The sequence below is a fragment of the Furipterus horrens genome, unplaced genomic scaffold, assembly GCF_987537825.1.
Source record: "Furipterus horrens unplaced genomic scaffold, mFurHor1.1.pri manual_scaffold_1, whole genome shotgun sequence".
NCBI classification, from domain to species: Eukaryota; Metazoa; Chordata; class Mammalia; order Chiroptera; family Furipteridae; genus Furipterus; species Furipterus horrens.
In genome coordinates, this window is record NW_028327171.1 from 23,738,332 (window position 1) to 23,763,682 (window position 25,351).

At 35.5% G+C, this 25,351-nt stretch overlaps 1 protein-coding gene, 1 non-coding gene and 1 pseudogene across 2 annotated transcripts in view; 2 read left to right on the top strand and 1 right to left on the bottom strand.

Moving 5' to 3' along the window:
• Positions 1–25,351, top strand: part of LEKR1 (leucine, glutamate and lysine rich 1) — a 141,508-nt gene that overhangs the window by 12,278 nt on the left and 103,879 nt on the right. Inside the window, exon 2 of the mRNA XM_090273190.1 lies at positions 5,330–5,552. Coding sequence (XP_090129316.1) covers positions 5,330–5,552 — 223 coding nt within the window. The remainder of the gene's footprint in view (positions 1–5,329; positions 5,553–25,351) is intronic.
• LOC150020770 (U6 spliceosomal RNA) lies at positions 82–188 on the top strand. The gene has a single exon (XR_016513384.1). It is a non-coding gene; the product is annotated as a U6 spliceosomal RNA (small nuclear RNA).
• LOC150020771 (small ribosomal subunit protein eS4, X isoform-like) lies at positions 17,740–24,055 on the bottom strand (annotated as a pseudogene).

Genomic DNA, 25,351 nt, shown 5'->3' on the forward strand with positions numbered 1-25,351 from the left:
ATGGGTGGAGGGGGTTTTAGACACCTTACCACATTGAAGAGCCAGGACTATGAAAGGTAGATGTCTTAAAAATGTGGAAAGGTGCTTATTTTGGCAGCACATATACTAAAATTGGAATAATACAGAGAAGATTAGCATGGCCCCTGCAAAAGAATGACACATAAATTTGTGAAGCATTTCATATTTTTAGTCCTAGCCACAGCAATCAGACAAGAAGAAGAAATAAAAGGCATCCAAATTGGAAAAGAAGAAGTAAAACTGTCATTATTTGCAGATGACATGATACTGTAAATAGAAAACTTCAAAGATTCTACCAAGAAACTACCAAGACTGGTAAACAAATTCAGCAAAGAAGTAGGATACAAAATTAATATCCAGAAATCAGTTGCACTTTTATATGCCAATAACAAACTAACAGAAATGGAAATTAAGAAAACAATCCAATTCACAATTGCTACAAAAAGAATAAAATACCTAAGACTAAACCTAACCAAGGATGTAAAGTCCCTGTACTCAGAAAATTATAAGACACTGAAGAAAGAAATAGAAAAAGATACAAATAAGTGGAAACATATATCGTGTTTGTGGATAGGAAGCGTTAACATCACTAAAATGTCCATATGACCCAAAGCAATCTATAGATTCCATGCAATTCTTATCAAGATTCCAATGATGTATTTCACAGAACTAGAACTAATATTTCAAAAATTTATATGGAACCACCAAAGGTCCCCCATAGCAAGAGCAACCCAGAGAAAGAAGAACAAAGTTGGAGAAATCATGCTACCTAATATGAAACTATACTATAAGGCCATAGTAATCAAAACAGCATGGTACTGGCATAAAATCAGACACATAGATCAATGGAACAATAGAGAGCACAGAAATAAACCCACACCTTTATAGTCAATTAATATTTGATAGAGAAAGCAAGCATATGCAATGGGATTAAGATAGTTTATTCAATAAGTGGTGTTGGGAAAATTGGACAGATACATGCAGAAAAATGAAACTAGACCACCTTCTTACACCATACATAAGAATAAATTCAAAATAGATCAGACTTCAATGTTATACTTGAAATCATAAAAATTGTAGAAGAAAACAGCAAAATCTTGGGCATTGCTCATAGAAATATTTTATTGGATATGTCTCCCCAGGCAAGGGAAACAAAAGACAAAATAAACAAATGGGATCACATTAAACTAAAAGTTGTACAGCAAAGGAAATCATCAACAAAATAAAAAGACACCCTGTAGAATGGGAGAACTTATTCGCTGATGCATCTGATTAGGGGTTAATATCCAAAATTTATAAAGAACTTAAAAACTCAACATCAAAAACCAAAACAAAACCCAAAAACAACCTGATTAAAAAATGGACAAGGAACCTGAATAGACACCTCTCCAAACAGGACAAAAAAATGCTACACATCACTAGTCATCAGAGAAGTGCAAATTAGAACCACAATGAGATATCATCTCACACCTGTCAGAATGGCTATCATCAATAAATCAACAAACAAGTGCTGGCGAGGATGTAGAAAAAAGGGAACCCTTTTGCACTGTTGGTGGGAATGCAGACTGGTACAGCCACTGTGGACAGCAAAATGGAGATACCTCAAAAATTGAGGATGGATCTGCCTTTTGACCCAGTGATCCCACTTTTGGGAATTTATCTGAAGGAACCCAAAACACTAATTTAAAGAACATAAACACCCTTATGTTCATTGCAGCATTATTTACAATCACCAAGATATGGAATCAGCCCAAGTGTCCACCAGTAGATGAGTGGATAAAACAACTATGGGGCATTTACACAGTGGATTACTCTCAGCCATAAAAAAAGAAAATTTTACCCTTTGCAACAGTATGAATGGACCTGGAGAACATTATGCTAAGTGACATAAGCCAGTCAGAGAAAGACAAATACCATATGATTTCATTCGGATTTGGAATCTAATGAACAAACTAAACTAACAAGGAAAATGGGGACAGATTCATAAATGGAGAGCAGGCTGACAGCTAAGGGAGGGGGAGGTGAGGAGGTAGAGGGATTGAGCAAAAAGGAAAAAGGACTCATGGACATGGAAACAGTGTGGGGATTGCTGGAGGGAGGGGAGTATAAAGGGACTAAATAGTGATGGGAAAAAATACAATAAAGATTAAATCAAGGAATGCAAATAAAAAGATGGAAAGGAATGAATTGGTATATTCAGTGTAATGAGACAGGGTTTTGCACTGCAATATTTTTAAATAGGGAGTTTAATATAAAAAAAGTTATAGTATATAATAGCAACATATAATTTCTAAAACTATGAGATAATTATAATTTAAGTTTGCATCAGAAAATATTACTAATGATATTAAATACTAATGAAATATTAGAATGAAGTAAGTTTGAGTACTCTCTTATTCTGTTTTAGTGAGACTGGACACACTAAAGTACTCAATTCTGGGCACCATACTTTGAAACAGGTGTGGAATCCAGAAACAAGTTCAGAGAAAATTATCTAGAATGAGGAAGAAAGTAAAAACCATGTCTATGGGAAGCAGCAGAAGGAGCTGGAACTGTTGACTTGGAGAAGAGATGATATGGTTACTAGGAGGTCTAGGGCCAGTGGATGTTCCAGGCAGGCAGATTTGGGGTCAGTGTGGGAAAAAGTTTCGTGACAAAACCATCAGAAGATGCCACAGGTTGCTTTACAAAGTAGTTTTCCATCATTTGAGGTTTTGAAATAGAGCCTGGATAACAATTTATCTAGATTGGAATAGACTCAATGAACCTATCCAGAGCTTGAGTCAGGTTATCTTTAAAATTTCTTTCAAATCTGTTGTTTTATAAGTCTGTATTTTTGGTATCAGTGGCAGTTAGGTGATTGATGTAGTCATTAATTGGTTTCCCATAGTATTATATTTTGGTTTTGCATTTGAGATTTTTTAAAATTAAATTTATTGGGGTGACATTTGTTAATAAGATTATATAGGTTTCAAGTGTACAATTCTATGACATATCATTTGTATATTGTATTGTTGGCCCACCATTGAAAATCAAATCATCTTCATCACCATATATTTGACCCCCTCTTAACCTTTATTGTTCCCCCAGCTCCCTTCCCTCTGGTAACCACCATACTATTGTCTGTGTCTATGAGTTTTTGTTTGTTTTTCTTGTTGTCCATTTGTTGCTTTGAGTTTTATATCCCACATAGAGTGAAATCATATGATTTTTAACTTTTTCTGACTTATTTCACTTAGCATGATATTCTCAAGATCTATGTTGTTGCAAATGGCAGTGTTTCACCTTTTCTTTTTTAATTGTTATTCTATTACAGTTGTCTCAATTTTTTCCTCTTTGCCCTACCCTGCCCAGCCTATACCCTGATTCCACAGTCAATCCCCACACTGTTATCCATGTCGATAGCTCATTCATACATGTGATTTGACTAGTCCCTTTCCCTTCTTTCCACCATTATCCCACTTCCCCTACCCCTCTGACCTCTGTTAGTCTGTCCATGTTTCCATGTCTCTGGCTCTGTTAGCTGAGTAGTATTCTATTGTATATATGGGGTTGGCCAACAAGTCTGTTTAGTTTTTTCCGTAAAATAAAAGATACATTTTTTATTTTCACCAATAACTTTATTGATTTGGACATTGTGAGTATGTCTGCTGTCTCCCACGTGGTATAATGTTGATTGTTCTCAATGCCTCGATTTGATTGCTATCAACTTCACCTGGTCTACCTGACCATGGAGCATCATCCAGTACAAAACTTCACAAACCACTTTTGACACTATCAGTCACAGTACCTTCTCCATACACTGCACAAATCTTTTCTTGTGTTTCAGTTGCATTTATACCTTTCTTGAAATAATAAAGCATAATATGCTGAAGATGTTGCATATTTTCATCCATCTTCAATATTAAAATGACTACACAAAAATTCACCAGTTTTGGTAAGATTTTTTGTTTTGTTTTTTTAATGCGTGCTGATATGACAGCTGTCACAATACAATCTAACAAAATTGTTTCAAATGAAGTGTTTTCAAATTTTTCAGGTAGATACCCAGCAGAGGGGTTGCTGAGTCGTGGTGACGATATTCTTTATTTTTTGAGAAGTCTCCATACTGTTTTCCATAGGGGCTGTACCACTTTACATTCCTATGAGCAGCGAATGAGGGTTCCTCTTATTGCACAACCTCTCCAACACTTGTTATTACTTGTCTTGTTGATAATAGCCATTCTAACATTTGCAATTTTTATTATTGAAATTTAGATGTGCAAAATTTTACTGTATAAAAATTTATTACTAGTTTATTTTAACCACTGTTGTGTAATAGCATCGATAGGCAGATGTGGTAATCTCACTCCTAGTTACAGGAGCCATTTCTACAGTCTGAAGGGAGGTTACAGTAAGAGTAAGTACTTCTCTAATAATCCAAGTGTTGTTTTCATTTTAGTGCCCTGGAGCAAGTATTTAATGAAGCTGCCTTTTTTCCTTTGTGAGTAGTAAGACAAGTAGAGGCTACTTGAGGAATATTGATGTACTTGACACAGAAAAAAATAATTACCTCTCTCTTGACTTCGCCAAAATACTGTTTTTCATTTTCCAGCGATATGTGAATGTGTATTGGTTTTAAATAGGCTTGGGTTTAGTCCTGACTTTCCCACCTACCACCTGGTTTTAACTTCAATAGTCTCCTTTTCCTTATCTATTTCTGAGTATAACCATAACTACCTGAGGGGAAAAGAACTAATTTAGGAAGAAGAGATTAGGTTCAAAAGGTTTCTGCTATTTGTGGTTTATCATAGAATGTTAAATTCTGTAAAAATCATAAAATGTTAAAACTGAATAGGAACTAGAGTTCATTTGGCTCAATGTCCTAATTTTATAAATGAGGAAAATAAGATCTGGAAAAGCCAGGAAGCATCTGCAGGATCACAGTGCAGTTGGCAGTGAAAGGCCAGTGCTTTCTTCCCACTTCATGGAAAACTCATCTTAAAACAAAAATTGTAAAGATGTTTTCATCGTTTTTAGTTTAATTTTATGGAAAATATTTCAAGAGTAAGTCTTTCTTAGAGATACCATGTAGAAATAATTACTTTGAAATATCCTTTTCTAATTGCAAGATTTTGTGTCAGAGTCAATATCATGCCAATTTAAAAAATCTTATCCAGATGTAAGCAATGTCATAATTATTACTTCATGACATAGTACAGTATACATTTACTTCACTTTACCAACATAGTTGCAATGACATCTTCAGCTGAACTTCATTCTTCAGAATTTAAAAAATATCATCTCAGTAAATGTATATTCTATTTTCTAGATGGCCCCTGAAGAAAAAGTTTGTAAGTACTGTGGAGTCAGCTATCTGATTCTCCATGAGTTTAAAGCTATGGAAGAAAAAGTGAAAGCGATGGAAAAAGAGATGAAATTTTATCAAGGAAGTGCAGAACGTGAAAAGAGACTTCAAGAAAAGCTACATTGTCTTAGCCAAGATTTTGAACAGTACAAAATTGACAATGACTCCAAAATGGAAAGGTTGGAGTGTGTTATTCTTTTCTGTTATTACTTTACTTTGAAAGAAAAGTACAGAAAATAAGTAGACTTTCAATGTTTTTCTAGAATTTCTCTGTATCAGGTATAATTATACTTTAATACATTTGAGCTTGTTAATAATTACTAACTATAATTATTAATGATAGGTTGAGCATTTTTTGAAACATATATTTACTCTCTGAATAATTAGAAACCAATTAATTCAGTAACTATAAGTTGAGATAGGTTAAGTTTTATTTTTCCCCAGATATCTTAATTTTATCATTAGGAAGATTTGTCTGTCAAAAATCAGGTGAATTTTGGTAGTTTTTGTTACCTAACATTTGTTTTAAGTGGCCCTGAATATTTAGATTTATAAGATAAGGTTTTCATGTTTTGAAAAGGATGCCTAAACATTTCAATTGTCACATGATTCTAAGTCACTGAAATTGGAATAAAATTAAATAATGGGATCATAATGCTAGCAAATCTAACCAATAATTTAGCCTTCCTAAAGACATTTCAATGAGTTTATACAGACACTTCTACAGAAGGTTTTCTTGCTGAAGTTTTATGGCTTTACCTTTTTTCTATGAATGAGTATTTCTCCATTTAAAATATCAACAGTTGATGTGAGTAAATCTTGAATTAATGAATGCAGTGAATATCATCATGTATTGACAAAAATAGAAATATTCTTAAATCTCTTAGGATTAAGTACTATTAAATTTTATTACAAATTTTAATAATTACATTTAAATGTCAATTGAGCCCCATATTTCTTAGTTCTTTACAAGAAAATTTTGTTATAGTTTTCTAAATTTCAAATCTAAATAATAAAGTATTTCATACTATTTGAGTGGAAAATAAGATATTTGAAGTATTCAGTTTAAAATTTTAAATTTGGAGGGTGTTTGTCAGATATATTTTGTGTGTGATGTTATTTGCACTTTACTTCCTTTAATAAAATATTATATTATGTAAGTTCATAAACACATGAAATGAAAGAAGTATATAGAAGAAAAGACAAAAAAGTTCTTTTTTATCCCGTAGGTTGCTTTCTTCTTATTGGACATAAAATCACTTATAATGGTTTGGTGTATATTCCTCATTGGGTTTTTACGTTTATTATGAATATATTTCTTTAATATATGTAATGTATTACATATAAGTCAGCTAGTTTTAAAAATGTTTATCTTTTAATAGACTCATTTTTTAAAACATTACCAATATATTAAATTTATCATTTCATGACATTTGCCACTTAATGATATATTTTGGAAATTGTTCCATGTTAATGCATATAAATCTACCTTCTTCTTAACTGCTGCAACATTTTCCTTACTAAGGATATGCCAAAATTACTTAACCATTTTTCTTTTCAACATTTAGATTATTTTCAATAATTATTATTATATGTAGTTTTTTAATTTCTATTTGTGTATACTTGTTTTCATAGGATAAATTCCTAGAAGTGAAATTGCTAAAGAGAGTAAATGCCAATTTAAAATTTTGATGGGTGTTATACCAAATTGTCCTTTGAGAGAATAGTGTTAATGTTTTGGGGGGCAATAGTTTATAAAGTGGTTATTTTCTTATATCTTGTTAATATTGGAGTCCTCTTATTTTTTTCAAATTTTCATTTTTTTCTTGAGTGAAAAAATGTTACTTCATTATTATTTGTGATTATTGCTAATGAGATTGAACATTTTTCTAATGTTTAGTAAACATTTACATTTCTTCCTCTGTTGATTACCTGTTCATATATGGTTTCAAATTCCTATTGGGTTATTAATTTTTGTTTATTTTTATGAGTTTTTAATATAGTATGAACATTATACTTTATATGTGTTACTCTTATTTTCTCATGGCTACTTATCTTTTTATTTTTTTCTGTATTGATTTTTAATATCCTTTGCCAAAATCTGGTCAGGGTTCTATATCGTGTTTTTGGTTACAAACTACAGAAACTTACTCTGTCTAACACTAACCTAGTGTTAGATTTAGGCAAGTTGAAAAAACAACATACAGTGTGGGGCAAAAGTAGATTTGCAGTTGTTTGTATGGAAAATATTGTAATAAATAATAATACAAGAATAAACGCTGTGTTTCACATACGCACAGCTATAAACCCACTTTTGCCCCACCCTGTACATTTGCATTTCCTCCATGTCTTTTCATAGCTTGATGGCTCATTTCTTTTTAGCATTGAATAATATTCCATTGTCTGGATGTACCACAGTTTATTCATTCTCCTGCTAAATGACATCTTAGCTGCTTCCGAGTTTTGGCAATTATGAATAAAGCTGCTATAAATATCCACACGCAACTATTTGTGTAGATATGTATTTTCAACTCCTTTGGGTAAATACTAAAGAATGTGATTACTGGATTGTATTGTATGTATAGTTTTTTAAGAAACCACCAAACTGTCATCTATTGATTTCCTGTTTCAAGTTCATTGATTTCTCCTCTAATTATTACTATTTCTTTTCCTTTGCTTACTTATAATTTGCTCTTGATTTTCTAGTTTCCTAAGGTTGAAGTTTAGATTATTGATTTTATATCTTTTCTCTTGTCTAATACGCAATGCTATACATTTCCCTCTAAGCACTGCTTTTGCTGGTGTTGATGCGTGGGCGACCCTTCATCTTGGAGTGGTGCAACCTCTTCGGCATTATGCGCACCTTGCTTACCACGAGGGCATGGTCCGTGTCGCAGTCTGCACTGTGGTAGCTGCGGGTGAGGAGGGTGCTGCCAATATCCGTTCTTCTGGTGATGACGAGGTCAAGCTGGTGCCAATGGCGGGAGCAGGGGTGCCTCCATGACACCTGGTGGATCTCTTTGCACTTGAAGAATGTGTTTGTCACACACAGGCCGTGGTGACACGAAAGCTCAAGCAGTCGCTGACCATTCTCATTGATCTTTCCTCTCCCAAAGTTTCCAAGGCAGGTGGGCCAGGCCATGTGGTCGGCTCCTACTCTTGCGTTGAAGTCTCCAAGGAGATAGAGAGCGTTACTTCTGGGGATCTTGGATAACGCTTCGTCCAGTGCATGGTAGAACTGTTCTTTCTCTTCAATGGTGGCGCAGAGGGTTGGGGCGTACGCGCTAAGAATGCTGACTGGGCCGAAAGTTGTTGACAATCGGAGGGTAAGTAATCTCTCTGTGCCTCCTGTGGGTGGCTCTATGGAGTTAACAAGCGTGTTCTTCACAGCGAACCCAACACCGTGCTGTCTTGGTTGGTCCGGAGACTTCCCTTGCCAGTAGAAGGTGTAGTTGGTTTCTCTGATAGTTCCGTTGTCGGCCAACCGGGTCTCCTGTAGAGCCGCAATGTCGATGTTTAGTCGTGCCAGTTCCCTATCGATGACAGCGGTTTTCCTGGCACCCTTGATCCACGGAAGGTCTGCAGTAAGTCCGGGGCACATGGTCCTGATGTACCAAGCCTGCGTACTCAGCACTCTCCTCTATGGCAGCGAGACGTGGACCACCTACGCAAGGCACGAAAGGAAACTCAACTGCTTCCACATGAGGTGCCTGCGACGCGTCCTGCATGTCGCCTGGCAGGATAAGGTCCCCAACACCGAGGTGCTGAAGCGAGCCAATATGAGCAGTTTGCATGCAGTTCTTAGCGAGAGACGCCTCAGGTGGCTCGGCCATGTCAAAAGAATGGATGCAGGCCGTATCCCCAAAGACCTCCTCTACGGCGAGCTAGCAGAAGGCCAGAGGATGACAGGGCGCCCAAAACTGCGGTTCAAAGACATCTGCAAAAAGGACATGACACAATGCTCCATCAATCTCAACACATGGGAAGTTCAAGCAGACGACCGCCTAGCCTGGAGGCTCGCGGTCAGGCAAGGTACATCACGTGCAGAGGCTGCGCGCAACGAGGAGGCGGTCCAGAAAAGATCGAGGCGGAAGCAGCATCAACAGCAACAACAACGGCCATCTGCCTTCACTTGTAACAAGTGTGGCAGGGATTGTCACTCCCGAGTCGGACTGCACAGCCATTCTCGGCGGTGCAGATAGACTCTCAAGAAGCTACGCCATCGTCTCTCGAGACGGACGGCTGCCGACGACGACGACGACTGCTTTTGCTATATCCCACAGGCTTTAAAAAGTTGAAAATTTCAATTCATTTTCATTTAGTTCAAAATTTTAAAAATTTCTCTTACTATTTCTTTGACACTTTCATTTTTCAAAAGTGTGTTGTTTAATCTCTAAGTATTTTGGAATTTCTCAGCTTTCTGTTTAATTTCTAGTTTAATTTTTTGTGCTCTAGGCACAGATATTATATAATTTTAATTTTTGAAAATGTGTTAAGATGTGTTTTATGGCCCAGAATGTGGTCTCTCTTGGTGACTGTTCCATGTGAGCCTGAAAAGAATGTATATTCTGCTGTTGTTGGGTGAAGTAGCCCATAGGTATCAATTATATTAGTTGACTGATAATGCTGTTGAGTTGAAATATGTCCTTACTGATTTCCTCTCTAATGACTTACCAGTTGCTAAGAGTAGAGTATTAGAGGTCCCCAGGTCTAATTATGCATTTATCTATTTCTATAATTTTTGCTTCACAAATTTTGTAGCTCTGTTGTTTGGTGTGACCATATTTAGGATTGTTATGCCTTCCTGGTGGGTTGATCCTTTGATCATTATATAATGTTCTTCTTTGTCTCCAATGGACACAGGGTTGTTAACACATAAATTAAAACTAGAAGTTCATATCACGTTTTTCTTAGTCTAGATATATAAATATGCACTTATTATATTGGTATTTGTGTTATGCACTACTTAAACTTTTAGAAACATAAGCAAGTTTTATTCACACCATGTAGTCTAACACCAGCTAATCCTTTTATCTGTTATCTTTTCATTTTTCTCTCACACCAGGACTAGATTACATTCCAGACCAAAGTTCTTAGGTAAAAAGCATACTGTTTTCTTTTATTCCTTCTCTCTGTGGACACATGCAAACAGTAAATGGAAGTTGACAGGTGTTTTTACTATTGATATAAATAATGTTTACATGGGTTTCCTTGTTACTAGATCTGGCAAGGTTGTGGAAATTGATATTTATTCAACAACATTGATAGACCTATGTACACATGTATATCTTTGATGCCAGTATAACTTTGAAAACCCTTTTGTGTATCATTATGTTGTTGCTATAGCAACATGGTTACCAAAATAAGGTACATTTTTTCCTGCTTTGTCTTTTTAAGGGAGGTCTTTATTCCCCCATTCAGTAGTCTTTCTATTTATCATTTACCCTTGAGTTTTCCTTATTTGTAATTAGTTATTTATTATTATAACACAAAATACAATTTGTATGGACTAAATCCTAGTGGGAATTTTAAGAATAAATACAGGGAAGCAGTGTATGATACGGTATAAACAGTAGAGGCCCTACTATTACCTAGCTGTAAGACCTTATCTTGTAATCTTTTGATACTTTTGTTACTTTGTCTGTGGAATGGTCAGAGAAGCAGTTACAGAGATGGTATTTGCATTACTCTGTGCCTGGAAGGAATTCAGTTATATCTCATTTTTTTCCCCTTTCCATGCTTGTTTACTAAGGCTAATAGCATACAGTATTTTTCCTCCATAGATATCATATTTTCATCTACCTTGATCTCTAAATATTGCCCACCTACCTTGGTATCTCTGAATATTGCCTAATATCACAAGAAAAATTCTTGGGTCTAAGAAATACCCCGATCTCAGTGCTACCACAATAATTAATTCCAATTTAATTGGGGTTTTAAAATTCCTAGCCCTGTGTTTCTGCTCAGCAGAGTAGACATTTTATAGAGAGCATAATTTTATAACTTGTTACTTTTTATTTATTATTCTCCCTTCTTTCCAAAAAGGACATGAGATGTTTTAAAAGAACATAATAAAATTAATAACATAGAGGAAAAAAGGGAAGGAGGTGTTGAACAAATAAACCAAGAAACTAAATATGTCAACCCTCAGGGTCAACAGTTAAGTGTAGCTTTCCTGCAGTTCCTTTTACCTGAGTTTCAGGCATTTCTATACTCATAGCCTTTTTGTAGGAGTAGGACAGGAGGGTTTGTAGGAGTTGGAAAGGGGGGTTTTATTGATTTAATTTGTTTGTATATTTATTTAAGCAAGGCTGACTTAGCTCTAGAAGAAATCTACAAGAGATGATTTGGAGGGCAGTTAGGCATTAGTGAGAACATATACTATCTGTGTATCTGAAGCAAATTTTAATAGGCAGTAGACGGCTGCCCCTCTAATGCTGGGCTCCATGCTGCTGTTCATTGAAGAAGCAGCAAAACCGTTTTAAAGAACACAGTTCCGGCTTGCCTCTCTATTAGCTTTCTCTCCATCTTCTTCTGTCCACCCGCCTCCTTACTGCTTCATTTACCACCAGGCCTGAAAAAACAAGTCAGATCATGTTATTTTAGCTTAGGAATAGCATGATTTTAATTTGTTGCAGGTTTGAATTATAGCATTTTCAAAAAAAAAGTGTGCAATTTGGTTTCTTCTCAAATTCTTTATATTTTATTTGTATATTTCTAAATGGGAACAGTTTCAAATTGGGGGGAAATGAATTAACTCATTGAGTGAGGTATGATCAGCAACTCCTGTTATATCTATTTCATAGATGACTAAACAAACAAAAGGATTAAACAACAATGCTCACACAGCTCATTAAATTCCTTTTTCTTATTGATTTAAGACAGAGAGAAATTTGTTGTTCCACTTATTTATTCATTCATTGGTTGATTCTTATATGTGCCCTGACTGCAGATTGAACTTGCAACCTTGGTGTATCAGGATGACACTCTAGTCACCTGAGCTACCTGGCCAAGGCCTTAAATTTTTTATTTTTGTCTTTTCTGTAATGTCACTATTTGGATTAGTTGAAGAAACCAAACAATGTGGCTATGGCAAGTGATGGTATGAAGTCACTGTCATTGGAGACCTGTTTTGAAGGGACAGGGCACACCAGATTTTGACCCTTGTCTTGTTGGACTGAAGAAACCCAATTGTATAAAAAGCCACCCAGTATTAACAAGAGACAGGCTGGCTGAGTTCACAGAACTGTTAGGGAAGCTGTCTCTGGAAACAATGCGAAGAACTCAACAAGAAATCTTCATGTATTACTGGCCGGATTTTAAAGTAAACTAAAGAAGTGGTGAGAATGGAAAATTTTTTCCATTAGTCAGATGACTCCATAACTGAAATTATTAATTTGGACATTCATTCTTTGTTCATACACTCCTCACCTTCCAACTTGAATAGTTTCATTGAGACCTGAAATCTATTGATGCCTCTATCTTCTCTCTCTTTCTGTACCATTTTCTTTTAAGTCCAACATAGTTCCCATGGTCTGTTATGTCAACCATTCTCTTGAAAGCATCTTAAAGTCCCTTGTCCCATTATCCTCCCATCATATCAGCCTGGGAAACTGCTAATATGGATAAAAACTACCTACACTCTTTGTACTGGTACTCTAGCTTCCAGGGACCTGATGCTATCATTTCTCTTTCTATAGTATTTCTACCTTCTCTTTCTTTATATACTCCTTCCTTTGCAACAGCATTTCCTCAAGACTCTCCAAACAAACAAATGAAACCTTTACTTACTCTGGACTTACTATCTTCATTTTCTCAATTCCACAGACATCCTGGTTTATTGTAATCTGGCACCCTCAGCATCATTTCAAAGAAAATGTACTAATGCATGTTACCAGTTACTTCCATGTTACTAAATCTAAGAAATATGCTTGTTCTTTATTTTTCTTGACTTCTTACCAGTATTGACACAGTATTTTACTCTTTCTATCCAAAACACTCATCTTTTGCTTCTATGATATCATATTCTTCTGGTTTTATGTAGGCCCTCATGACACCTATTCCTTCTCATTATCCCTTCCTGGACTCCCCATTTCTTCCTGCTCTGTAAATGCTGGAGCTTCTCAGGGCACTGTTCATAGCCTCTTTTCATTTTCATTCTACATTCTTCAGTTTCCAGTTGATCTTACCCAATCCCAAGGTTTCAGTTACCCATTTTGTGTTGTAGGCTCACGAGTTTCCACTTTCCCTTCTAATTTATCCTCTGACCTACAGACTAATCCATTCAGTATCTCCATCCTGCCGCATCTCAGGCTTCAATAATGCCCCAAGGCAAACTGGTCATCCTCCTTCCACACCTGCTACTCTTATGTTCTTACTTTCAGGAAATGCTATCCCCATCATCACTACACAGCATTAAGGTAGTGTTGAAAGTTGGATTCTGTGATCAGACTGCCTGAATTTGAATCCTGGCTCCACAAGCGGTGTGGACTTGGGAAAATTTCTAAATATTCTTTGTCTCAGTTTCCTGGACTATAAAATGGGAATAATAAACTACCTATGTCAGTTGGTTATTCTGAGTATTAAATAGGATTGTTGTGAGGTTATTATATGTGTATATTTAGTAAAATATATGAATTATTTATGAAATAAACTAATTATGATGCCATCTTCAATTCTGGGCATCATGCTTGATTTTTCCTATTTTATCACCTTCCTCCTGAATATCTTTTGAATCTGTCCATAATGTTTCTCAATCCATACAGACATCATCCTGGTTCATTCTCTGTTTGGACATCTACCCTACATGACCTGTTGTCCATTTCTAATACATTCTTTACTATACAACCCAGGTGATTGTGTCAAATACATAGCTGATCATTACATTCCACCACTTTACCTGCCACAGGTTTGCATTGCCCTTACAATAGTCCAAAATCCTCTTTATGATTAAAGATTCTATATGATATCTGGCCCTTGATTATCCTCACTCTCTTTCTTCTAGTCATCTTAGGCTTTTATTATTTCCTAAAAGGCACTGTATACTCTTAACCCTGACCCTTTGGATTTACTGGACCTTCTACTGTCCCACTTTCACCAGCTTTTCTCTACCTTCCTTTCCGGGTCTTAGCTTAAATGTCAGGGCCTCTGGAAGGTATGTCCTGACCCTTGAACGGGCTCCACATGACATTCTTTGTTTTCCATTTTTTAGTGCTCTCCATACTTAGAATTATTTGTTTAATGTTTGCATTTTTGGCTATAATGTAAGTGCTATGAAAACTAGTCAGATTCCTTGCTTTATCTGTCCCCTGCATATAACAAAGTTTCTGGCACAAAATATTCTGCTCCAAAGTATTTGTTGAAATTGATTAACTTATGAGTAGATGTGAAAAATATATGGTGGCTTCCTATGCTAGAGAAGTGCTCTACTCAAATTCTTTTAAACAGTAGAGCTAATCTTTCCCTGTAGATGCTGAAAGGGCCGGACACTTTATCAGCTTCACTTGCAGTTAAGAGTGACTTTATGTGAAAGCTTTCTCTGATTAGATATAAATTGGAATGTTAGTTACTTCTGTTGACTCATTTTAAAGCAAAAATGTTTCTGTACATCCACCTAAGGCACCATTAAATCTGGTACCCAGAAGACTTAAAAAAAACAGAAGACTCTAGTCTATTCCTTTCCCCGCTCCCTTAGTGTAATCACAAGGAAATTTTTCTTTCATGTTTACTGTGGGAACTTCGTCAAGTTCCTAGAAGCAAATCTCCCAATATTGTTGAGGCCATGATATGACTGGGTTACCCTTAAAGTTTTTCACTCTCAAGGTTGTCCACAGTGAGCCTTCACCAATTTCTAAACTAAGATTCATGCTTTCCTACCTCCAATAATTAGTTTTGAACAATAAAAGTAAACTAGAACTGTCTTAGGACTTATGACTAATTTTAAGAAAATAGCACCTATGTAAAAAAAAAGTATAATTTTTTAAACTGAGTCTTTTCCCTTTTATTGCATTGTTTTGGGTGGGAGTGTCTCATTTTTCAGCAATTTGTGGTTTAGAAATCACTGCCTCCATGAGCAGATAACCAGATTATAAAGGCCCATACTGGTTTTCAATAACCTGTATCCTCTGAAATATTGTTTGGACGACCCTTGTGCTCCTTTCTCCTTCTGGTCACCTCCTGTGTAGGCTGTCCTGGTTTTCCCCCTGGGTCTGCTGCTGTGCGTTTGTAGTGTCCCCTTTCCCTGTAAAACCTTTTGTTCTCTCCTGAGAGTATTCTCTCCTCTATACAATGTCAGCATAGACAGATACATTACATTTCAAGTTTTTCTTCAAGTTATTGTCGTCTTTCTTTTTAGTAATACATTTAAAAAATCTTTAATGGTTTAAAAATTGGTTGGTCATATTTAACTTCTTTCCTGTCGCTATAGGCCTGTGAGCTTCCTTTTTTATTATTTATTCCTCCCAGCAACATTTTTCTTTGACTTTATTTGTATTTATTTATTTGTTTACTTTTTTATTGAATTTATTGTGGTGACATTGGTTAATAAAATTATGTAGGTTTTAGGTGTACAATTCTGTAATATATCATCTATATATTGTACTGTGTGTTCACCACCCCAAATAATTTTGATATAGATTTGACTTAGTATGAAATTCTCTGAAGCTATTCTCAATTCATTTTGTTTGTATGTTTTCTTTCCTGTAGCCAAACTAAACTACCCATCTTATTTTGTGTTTTTGTTGGTGTTTGTTCTTAAGTCTTGGCATTTTAATATGTCAAAATTCTTGAGAACAATAACTGTCTTTATTTTCCCTGTATTACCCATAGGACCCCACACAGTGATGGGTACATGGTAGGTGTTTGCCAATATACTGAGTGTTTGAAATATATGAAATGAATTTTGAAGCCAAGGTTTTCATAGGACATTTCATTTTGACTTTACCACTATACATAACATAGGAATGTTTATATACCTCCTGGAAGGTACTCAAACTTATGTATTGTTCTGTATTATAAATGATAATCTATGTCAAGAATGGAGAAATGGAATGGTATATCTCTTGCTGCCACCTCTGTTTTCTATTAACAATAAATGCATATAGGCCTAGAGATGGCTGTCTGCCATGAATTGCATCATTTACACTGGTTTTTAATATGCCTCCTGGCATTTTAGTTTCTGTTCTCAGCAGGCAACCTCACTCGTGCTGAATCCTCTAATATTTGTATGCAGATAAATGCTTAGAGAGCTGTGAAAGATATTTTGGCTTTGCTTCTACATGGTTTCAGATGGATGTCAAAGACACAATGGAAAGTGTATCATTCGAATATAATTTAAAATATTGAATCATAACAATTTCCTAGAATTTATATTCCATTTTTCCATTAATGGACATGAGTTTTTATATTGAATTTTGTCACTGTGTATGATTATTCCTGGGCTGTGTAATCATGTGCTCTCAGAAGAAGAGGGATGTGTCTTACCTGCTGCCAGCCAGCAGGCAGTATGCCTGAGGATGCTGTGCCTGAGAGAAGCAAAGAAACAGAGAGAGAGGAAAAATGGAAAATAGTCTATAACCTTTTCCTTGCCCTAGTTGCAGGGGCACTGTGGTAATGAGGTTGGGAAGGAGGGAGATGCATTTTAAACGTGGTATTAGTTTTTAGATAATCAAAGCTCAGAGGAGAAGGAAAAAAATTTACTTTGTAATAATTATACATTTTTGTTGTGTCAATAATTTTGTAGATGAGTTTAACAAACATTTTTTTAAGTTTCTTTTCCCTTCAGGACCCTTTGTGTACAAAAGACTCATTCTATACAAGAGATAAAGGTGGAAGAAAATCACATGTATTTTCATAGAGAAAATTTGTTCACAAATTTTATATTAATGAATAATAGACTGATTTTTTTTTTTAAAAAACAGGGAACAAGAGTCATATTTAGTAACAGCTATTCATAAATATTATGAATTGTTTTTTAGATATTTTGTGTTGCAATCAGAATGGTAGCTTTGAATTCTGAATTCTCTTTCGAAAACTATTTGAAGGATTTATACATTCTGCTTTACTGGTGTATTGATGAGCATCCCCAGATAATAGCCCAGAGGAAAACAATCAAACTAACTCATGTAATCATATGAGCTTTAATCCTATTGTTGATCTAATTTAGAGTCATTTTTATCTATAAGAAATTTTAAAAAAACCAGGACATATTTTATTATTACTATTATTATTATTATCTGAAAAATTCAATTGGCTTTACCTGTTATAAAATAGAATAGCATGACACTGTAAATTAAAACAAACTCCCCCCACCCCTATACCAAAAAAGCAATTAATCATGCTATATTATCTTTAATTAAATACAAAGACTCTTCCTATCATTTCACCAACTGCTTTGTTTGGCTGCCAGTCTCTTCTCTTTCTTCAGCAATGGTGAGACAGATCCCTTTTCACGAAGAAGGGAAATCTATGATTTGTTGCTTTTGCCAATAACAAAAATGTTGGACAGCCAGGGTGTCTCTGTTGGTTATCATGCCAGTTCTTCCCAGGTTAGCACCTCTGGTCGCCATACACAGGTTACCAGTGTCAAATCAGTAATTTTTCCAGTCTCCAAATCAGTCTGAATTTTGTCGTTCACCTTTTTGAGGGGATCAGGGTAGCAGACGGTGTGAGCATCATGGGTTAGCAGATGAGGGATTCCTTTTGTGCCCGCAGATTTTCCTCACTTTGCACAACTTGTGCTTGGCCTCCTCGGGTGTAATAAGATGAATAGCAAAGTGACCATTGGTGTCATAGATCAGACAGAAATTCTCTCTGGTCTTGTCAATGTTGATGACATCCATAAAACCAGCAGGGTAAATTTTATCGGTTTGGACCTTGCCATCAATCTTAATAAACTGCTGCATGCAGATCTTTTTACTTCATTTTCTATTAGGGCATACTTAAGTCTGTTTCTTAAGAAAATGATGCGAAGGAGACACTCTGTTAGCTTGTGGGACTGGTAGGTAGATGGCTGAGGACAAACACACCGGTTAGTTTCTCCAGCGTCCGGTACTTTGGAGCCACTACCTGCTTCAGATGCCATGGCTGCCCTAGGCACGGGAAGAGGGGACGTAATTATTGTATTAAGGTGTTGTGATCAGAGCATTTCTTCTGCTCTTCCCACTGTCATTTGAAAAAATTCTGTAGATAAATATTTAAGTTAACTCATTCATTCATTCATTTATTCATGGGTGATATCATTTTCTAACTTTGTATATCTTGAGAAAGATATTTGAATATTCATCTATATATATTTACTATATCATTCTGTTATTTTGACAAACTCAGGAAAGTTGTTTAGTCCATATTCTATCATTAAATATACAAATAAAATAATGATAACAGTGAACATAATGATATAATTAGGCAAAGGAAAGAATGTCTGTGTTTTTCAACATGTAACTGTCTAGCATGTGGTCTCAGTTCATGGCACTATCCAGTTGAATGTGATAGCCTAAGAGATGATCGAAGAAGTTAGGAGGGTTAGGAGGGGAAGGAGAATTGGGATAAGGAAGGGGAAAAAAAGTAAAACAAAGCAGTTGGTCAACACTTCTGTTAAAATGCAAATGTACAGTTGAGAGAGATGGTAGTATTTATGACAAATTTTAACAGCAGAATATTTCAGATTCAAGCTTAGACTGGAAGCAGAACATTGCCAAGTCAAAGAACTAGTGCCAAATCCACAATACTCTCTCACTGAGCTAAACATAGATTGGTGACTTAAGTTTTCCTTATCCCTTTGTTAATAATTTTGTTTTTGCAAAATAAATAATTTTGTAAAATTAAGCTAATGGCGTTCTCTGATATTAAGCCAGAAGATTTTGGAGAGGCACATAAAGAGAAACAAAAATAATAAGATTGAAATGCTTTCTAAGAGTGTCCAGCATATTTGGGAGGCTGCTAATCTGAGGAGATATCTAATTAAACATGCTATGTTCACTGCTCCTTTTCTTTTGCTTAAAATTTATTTATTTCTCTTCTACCCCTTTCTTTCAGCCTGTCCTTATTTTTTTAAGTTGTATCTATTAAAAGCAGGAATATTTGTCACCACTGTTCTTCCAATGCTCTTAGGTCTTTCTCATCAGCATCTCATTCAAAACACAAGCCTGTCTTTCCTTCTGTTTAAACTTTTTTTTTTTTCATGTAATGAAAACTAATTAAAATAGGAGTGAAAAACACAACCTATTACATTCATGCCTTTGAAAGATTAATGTTATCATAATCCATCTTCTGAAAAGGAAAGTTTATTTTCTTATAAATGCAAAATTATACACTTCTTTGTTAATGTTGTTTTCTTTGGCCAGATATTTTATTCACTCCTATCTTTATATCATGAAGATTAGGTTATAATTTTCTCCATTTCCTATCTTCTTTTAAAGAAAAAAATGTTGGTTATTGAAATAAAACTCAAAATTGTCTATGTGTTAAACAAAGCCAGTCATTTAGTATCTCATTTACACTGTAATATCAGCCTGGTATTTTATGCTACTGTGGGAGAGAAGAGAACTGGAGAGTTTTCCAGGGTTAATAGCAAGAATTACACTAAAAAATTATGTGTCATGTAATTATAAGCACGTTTTGTTTGTCTCAGTGGGGAAAATAAAGCAACAGCATTCACCTCTGTGCTTCTTTCCTTCGGTGCCTTTCTCTCTTTTGCCCAAATCTGCAGTCAGTTTGGAGGCAGTTAGAAGGAGATGAAAGCAATTTGCTGTGGAAGCTAGAATATTAAGTGCTCTGGCAAGCATTTGGATTTCTGTCTCAGGAGGAAAGGAGCAAAATGCCAAATTCTTACAACACTGAAAGACAGAGACTAACTGGGGTTGATTCTGAAAATATTTTAAGCTCATGAAAACAAAGGTTCATGAAAATTACCACTGAACTCTTTCCCTCCGTGAACCTCTGAGTTTTACGAGAGGATTAAAAAAAACATATCTGGTAATATATGTAAAGTTAATCTTCTGCTTACCAGTTTCTTCAGTGCATAACATTTGTGGTTTTTAACTGCTGCTCAATTCTTTTTCTTGGTAATGCCATTCCACACTCTTCAATTCCTGTCAAACCCTGTTAAATTTCAACTTAATCAAAGCAGAATTCAAAGTACAAAATGCAAATAAAAATCCATCTTCTAAAATTATGTGCAAAGAAAAAATAAGAAGTACAAAATCAGAGCAAAGTACAGTCAACTACACATTAGTAGCAGGATATTAGTCTGCCTGGGTTCAAATCTCAGCTCTGTCACTTGCTGGTTTGAATAGCCTAATTCACCTTGCTTAGCTCTCTGCTTCTCTCTCTATTCCATTGTCTGTCAAATGGAGCTGACAACTGATCTACATCATAGGAATATTGTGATGTTTAAATATGACAGCTCATGTAAATTATTAAGCCATGTCTGGCAGTCAGTAAATAACCAGCAGAGCTCATTATTATTTTTGTTGTTGTTATCATTGTTATAATTATTTTTTTAAGTGTAAGAAAATAATGGATTGGCCAAGATTTTATATATTTTTTTCTGTATGATGGCTCTAATAGCACTCAGTTGTCTTGAACTTCATTTGAAACAATTTTGTTAGATTGTATTGTGACAGCTGTCATATCAGCATGCAATTAAAAATACTTATCAAACTTGGTGAATTTTTGCACAGCCATTTTAATATTGAAGATGGAACAAAATACACAACATTCTCAGCATATTATATTTAATTATTTCAAAAACAGTAAAAACACAACTGAAACACACAGAAAAGATTTGTGCAGTGTACAGAGAAGGTGCTTTGACTGATTGAATATGTCAAAAGTGGTTTGCAAACTTTTGTGCTCGAGATTTCTGGCTGGACGATGCTCCACAGTTGGGTAGACCAGTTGAAGTTGATAGAGATCAAATCAGAACATTAATATATTAATTGAGAATAATCAATGTTATACCACACGGGAGATTGCCAACATACTCAAAATTTCTGAATCAATAAAGTTGTTGGTGAAAATGAAAAATGAGTCTTTTATTTTACTGGAAAAGCTAAATGGACTTTTTGGCCAACCCAATATGATCTTGAAATATTGGCGTTGTAATATAAATAAAATGCCAACATATAACATAGCACAGTGACCTAATTCATTTATTTAAATGCCAAAATGAAGAGAAAATCTGAGAAGTAATGACATAATTGATCCAATATATACAGTATGACCTAACAATCCAGTATTGTTTGCCAAAAGCAATCTTAATTAGCAAATATCTAAATGATAGAATGTTTTATAAATGCTCAGTTTTAATTCATTTATAAACCAGGACAACAAAGCAGTATGTGATTTAATACTTAATGAATTTGCTTTAATAAACCCCTAAAGCTAATATTATAATTTTAAATTATTATTAAATACAAATAATTCATACTCAAATACTTCTTCTGACATTTGTAAACATGTATTATATTAATATTTCCATCATAAATAATGCAAGCAAACTTTAGTTCAACCTTTAGCTGTGTAAGAAATTTGAAGTCAATTAGATTGTAATGTAGCATTCTATTTCCCAGGCAACTCTGAGGCCTCTCTGTGCTGTTTATTGAGATCAGCATGATCTCCAAAGTCTGGTAGTAGCAATATTACTTTGACAGAAGGGTGGATGAGAAAAGGGGCAGCAACCTTAGATATGGGCATTTATTTTCTAAAAGCCATGTTTCTTTTTAATATAACACTGAAGTATTTATGTGATGCTAGATAATCATCTTTATGTTAGTTTACACTATTCACTACAGGAAAAGTTTTATTTTGGGAAATACAACCCAAAAAGTATAAGTATAAGTTTGGGTAAGCAAAAAGTATATACATTTACCTTTGGGGCTTACACAATTCCATACTTAATACATTATTAATACTACAGGAGAGGCTCAACACTATTTAGTTTCTAAAAGTAGAAAAATTGAAGGTTCATGAACCTTTTTAATCTGGATAAAGGACGGAAAGTCTTAAAGGTTATTAAGAGACAAGCAAAGCTAGCCAACCTATTAGAAGCAGAGTTCAAAACACTAGTTATCAGGATGCCTAGGAAACTTGAGCATGGCAAAAAAATAAAGGAAGAAATGAAGGTTATACTAAGTGAAATAAAGAATAACCTACAGGAAACCAACAGAGAAGGAAAGGAAGCTAGGATTCAAACCAACAATTTGGAACATAAGAGAGAAACACTTAACTGGAACAAAAAGAAGAAACAAGAATTCAGAAAAATGAGGATAGGCTTAGGAACCTCAGGGACATCTCCAGATGTGCCAATATCCAAATCATAGGGGTGCTAGAAGGAGAAGAGGAAGAGCAAGAAATTGAAAACTTATACGAAGAAATAATGAAACTTCCCTAATTTGGCAAGGGAAATAGACATACAAGTTTAGGAAGCACAGAGTCCCAAACAAGTTGGACCCAAAGAGGAACACACCAACACACATCTTAATTAAAATGACAAAGGTTAAAGATAAAAAAAGAATCTTAAAAGCAGCAAGAAGAAAGCAGAGAGTTACCTACAAAGGAGTTCCCATAAGACTATCAGACTTCTCAAATTTTGCAGGCAAGAAGGGACTGGCAAAAAGTATTCAAAGTGATAAAAAGCAAGGACCTATAACCTTGATTACTCTATCCAGCAAAGCTATCATTTAGAATGGAGGAGCAGATAAAAGTGCTTCCCAGACAAGGTAAAACTAAAGGAGTTCATCATCAACAACCCATTATTACAGGAAATGTTAAAGGGACTTATTTAAGGAAAAGAAGATCAAAACCATGAACATTAAAAAGGCAGCAAATTCACAACTATCAACAACTGAATCTAAAACAAACTAAGCAAACAACCAGAACAGAAACAGAATCATAGGTATGGGGATCACTTGGAGGGTTATCAGTTGGGAGGGGGAAGGGGGAGAATGGTGAAATGGTGCAGGGATTAAGAAGCATAATTGGTAGGTACAAAATAGACAGGGGGAAGATAATAATAATATAGGAAATGGAGAAGCCAAAGAACTTATATGCACGACCCATGGATGTGAACTAAGGGAGGGGGTGGCTGGAGGGAATGGGGTGGCAGGAGCAAAGGGGGAAAAATTGGGACCCCTATAACAACATAATCAATAGAATATACTTTTTAAAAAAGAACCAGAAAAATGCCATCTTCTCTCAAGCTTCTGTGCTTTGCCCAATGCCCTTTTGGAATTTCTTGCTTGTTATGCACTCTTCTGCTTCCCACTGACCCTAACTCATCCTTTATCATCGTCTTCCTTGACTAAGTCCTCCTCTGTGCTCTCCTAAAATTTTGTGCATGCCTGCAGTTGTAGTACTTACCTTTATTGCTGATTGACCAAGCAACCAGTTTTTGGTATTAACTAAAGTTCTCTGATGAATGAATAACATGAATGACTCAGATGAGACTCTGAGTGTAGAGAATTATGGCTAAGATTTCGCCTGGTTTTACAGTCAGCTTGTTTGAAGAGCCTCAGGCCTACTAATGATAGCTTTCTGTTTGCAGTGAAAGAGCCATCCCAAAACTCTCAAGACCCCTTCCTTAGCTGGCTTCTGTTTCTCACTAGAGCCTTTTGTGGGAAACTGGAGCCTTGTAAGGTCAGGATCTATAGGAGAATCTCTGTTGTTCCGGGGCTCTGGATTCCTAGTCATGCCTTTGCTGTCAGGGGAGGTTTCAGGTTCTATATTTTGGAGAGTGGAGAAACCTAAAAGAAATAATGTAGTTTCTGTCCTCCAGACCCTGGTGGAGGAATGGCATTAGGAAGACCTTCCCTAGCTTTAATTTTTATCCATGGCTTTTGAAGGCCATGGTGGGGGCTACTTGAGAGATGCCTGAAGGTGAGATAGATCAGACTGTGGATCTGACAATGTGCCGAGTTGTTGCTATGAGAAAACATTGTTTAGCAGCTCTCTTCATGTATCTGTTGGTTTGGCATTACTGATCTTAAACAAGAAAAATACTAACGTTCAACTTCACCAGAATGATAGGAATAGCATTTTTAGGTGTGGAATTGTCAATGTTCTTTCATAGTAAAAAACAAACAAAAAAACAAAAACCTGTCTAAATCTGGGGTAGAAAATTGGTTTGAGGGTAATGAACATTCCCCACCCTCCTCATCTGAGTTGGAAATAGGATGGAGCATATTCTTCTGGCCAAGGAGTCTTCCAAGTCTGAAGCAATGGGCCAAGTATGAACTCAGAGGCGGAAGTAAGGGGTCAGCAGCCGGAAACCAATTTCATGATCAAGAAAGTTTGTAACCTGAGACAACCCTGAAACAGTGTGTAGTGTAAGGAAGACTGATGGAGCAGACTCCATCCTTGGCAGGAGTCCCTCTGAAGGGGACGACTCATGTGGCCAGATAAAGCTCTGCAGGACCCACTAAAAAGAGGAATCTCCGTTCTTGTTGGGAGTACCTGCTATTGCTCAACTTTCCTTTTGCTGATACTTTCTGATACCTTATTTAAATGAACACCACTTTAAATAAAAGTATTCATATGGAATAATTATGAAATCAATACTAAAAATAGAACATTGTTCCTCAAAGTACATTTCAAGGATGTCTTAAGAAATGTCATTGAAAAAGTATTCTATGATTAAATTTTAAGTTTGGAAAATACTCCACATTCATCTCTCTGTGATTGACTCTACACATTAGCATAGTAGGATTCTGAGGAGTTTTAACAGTAAAGAAAACTGTTTCCAATCTTAGTTTCCTAGGAAACCATTTTTTGGGGTATGGTGTGGGGCTTACTGTAGGTAAGGATTAAAGAAACATTGGATATGGTGAAGAAACTGCTAAAAATCAGGCAAAAAATCCCTTGATGGGAGCCGAAAGGAAATTGAGATGCTGGAGCTAAGATTCTCTAAAAAGTTTAAATGAGAAGATATCTGTAAAGCATGTTACATGGGGCCTTTTGCATAATTGGTGCTAAGCCAATAAAATATGT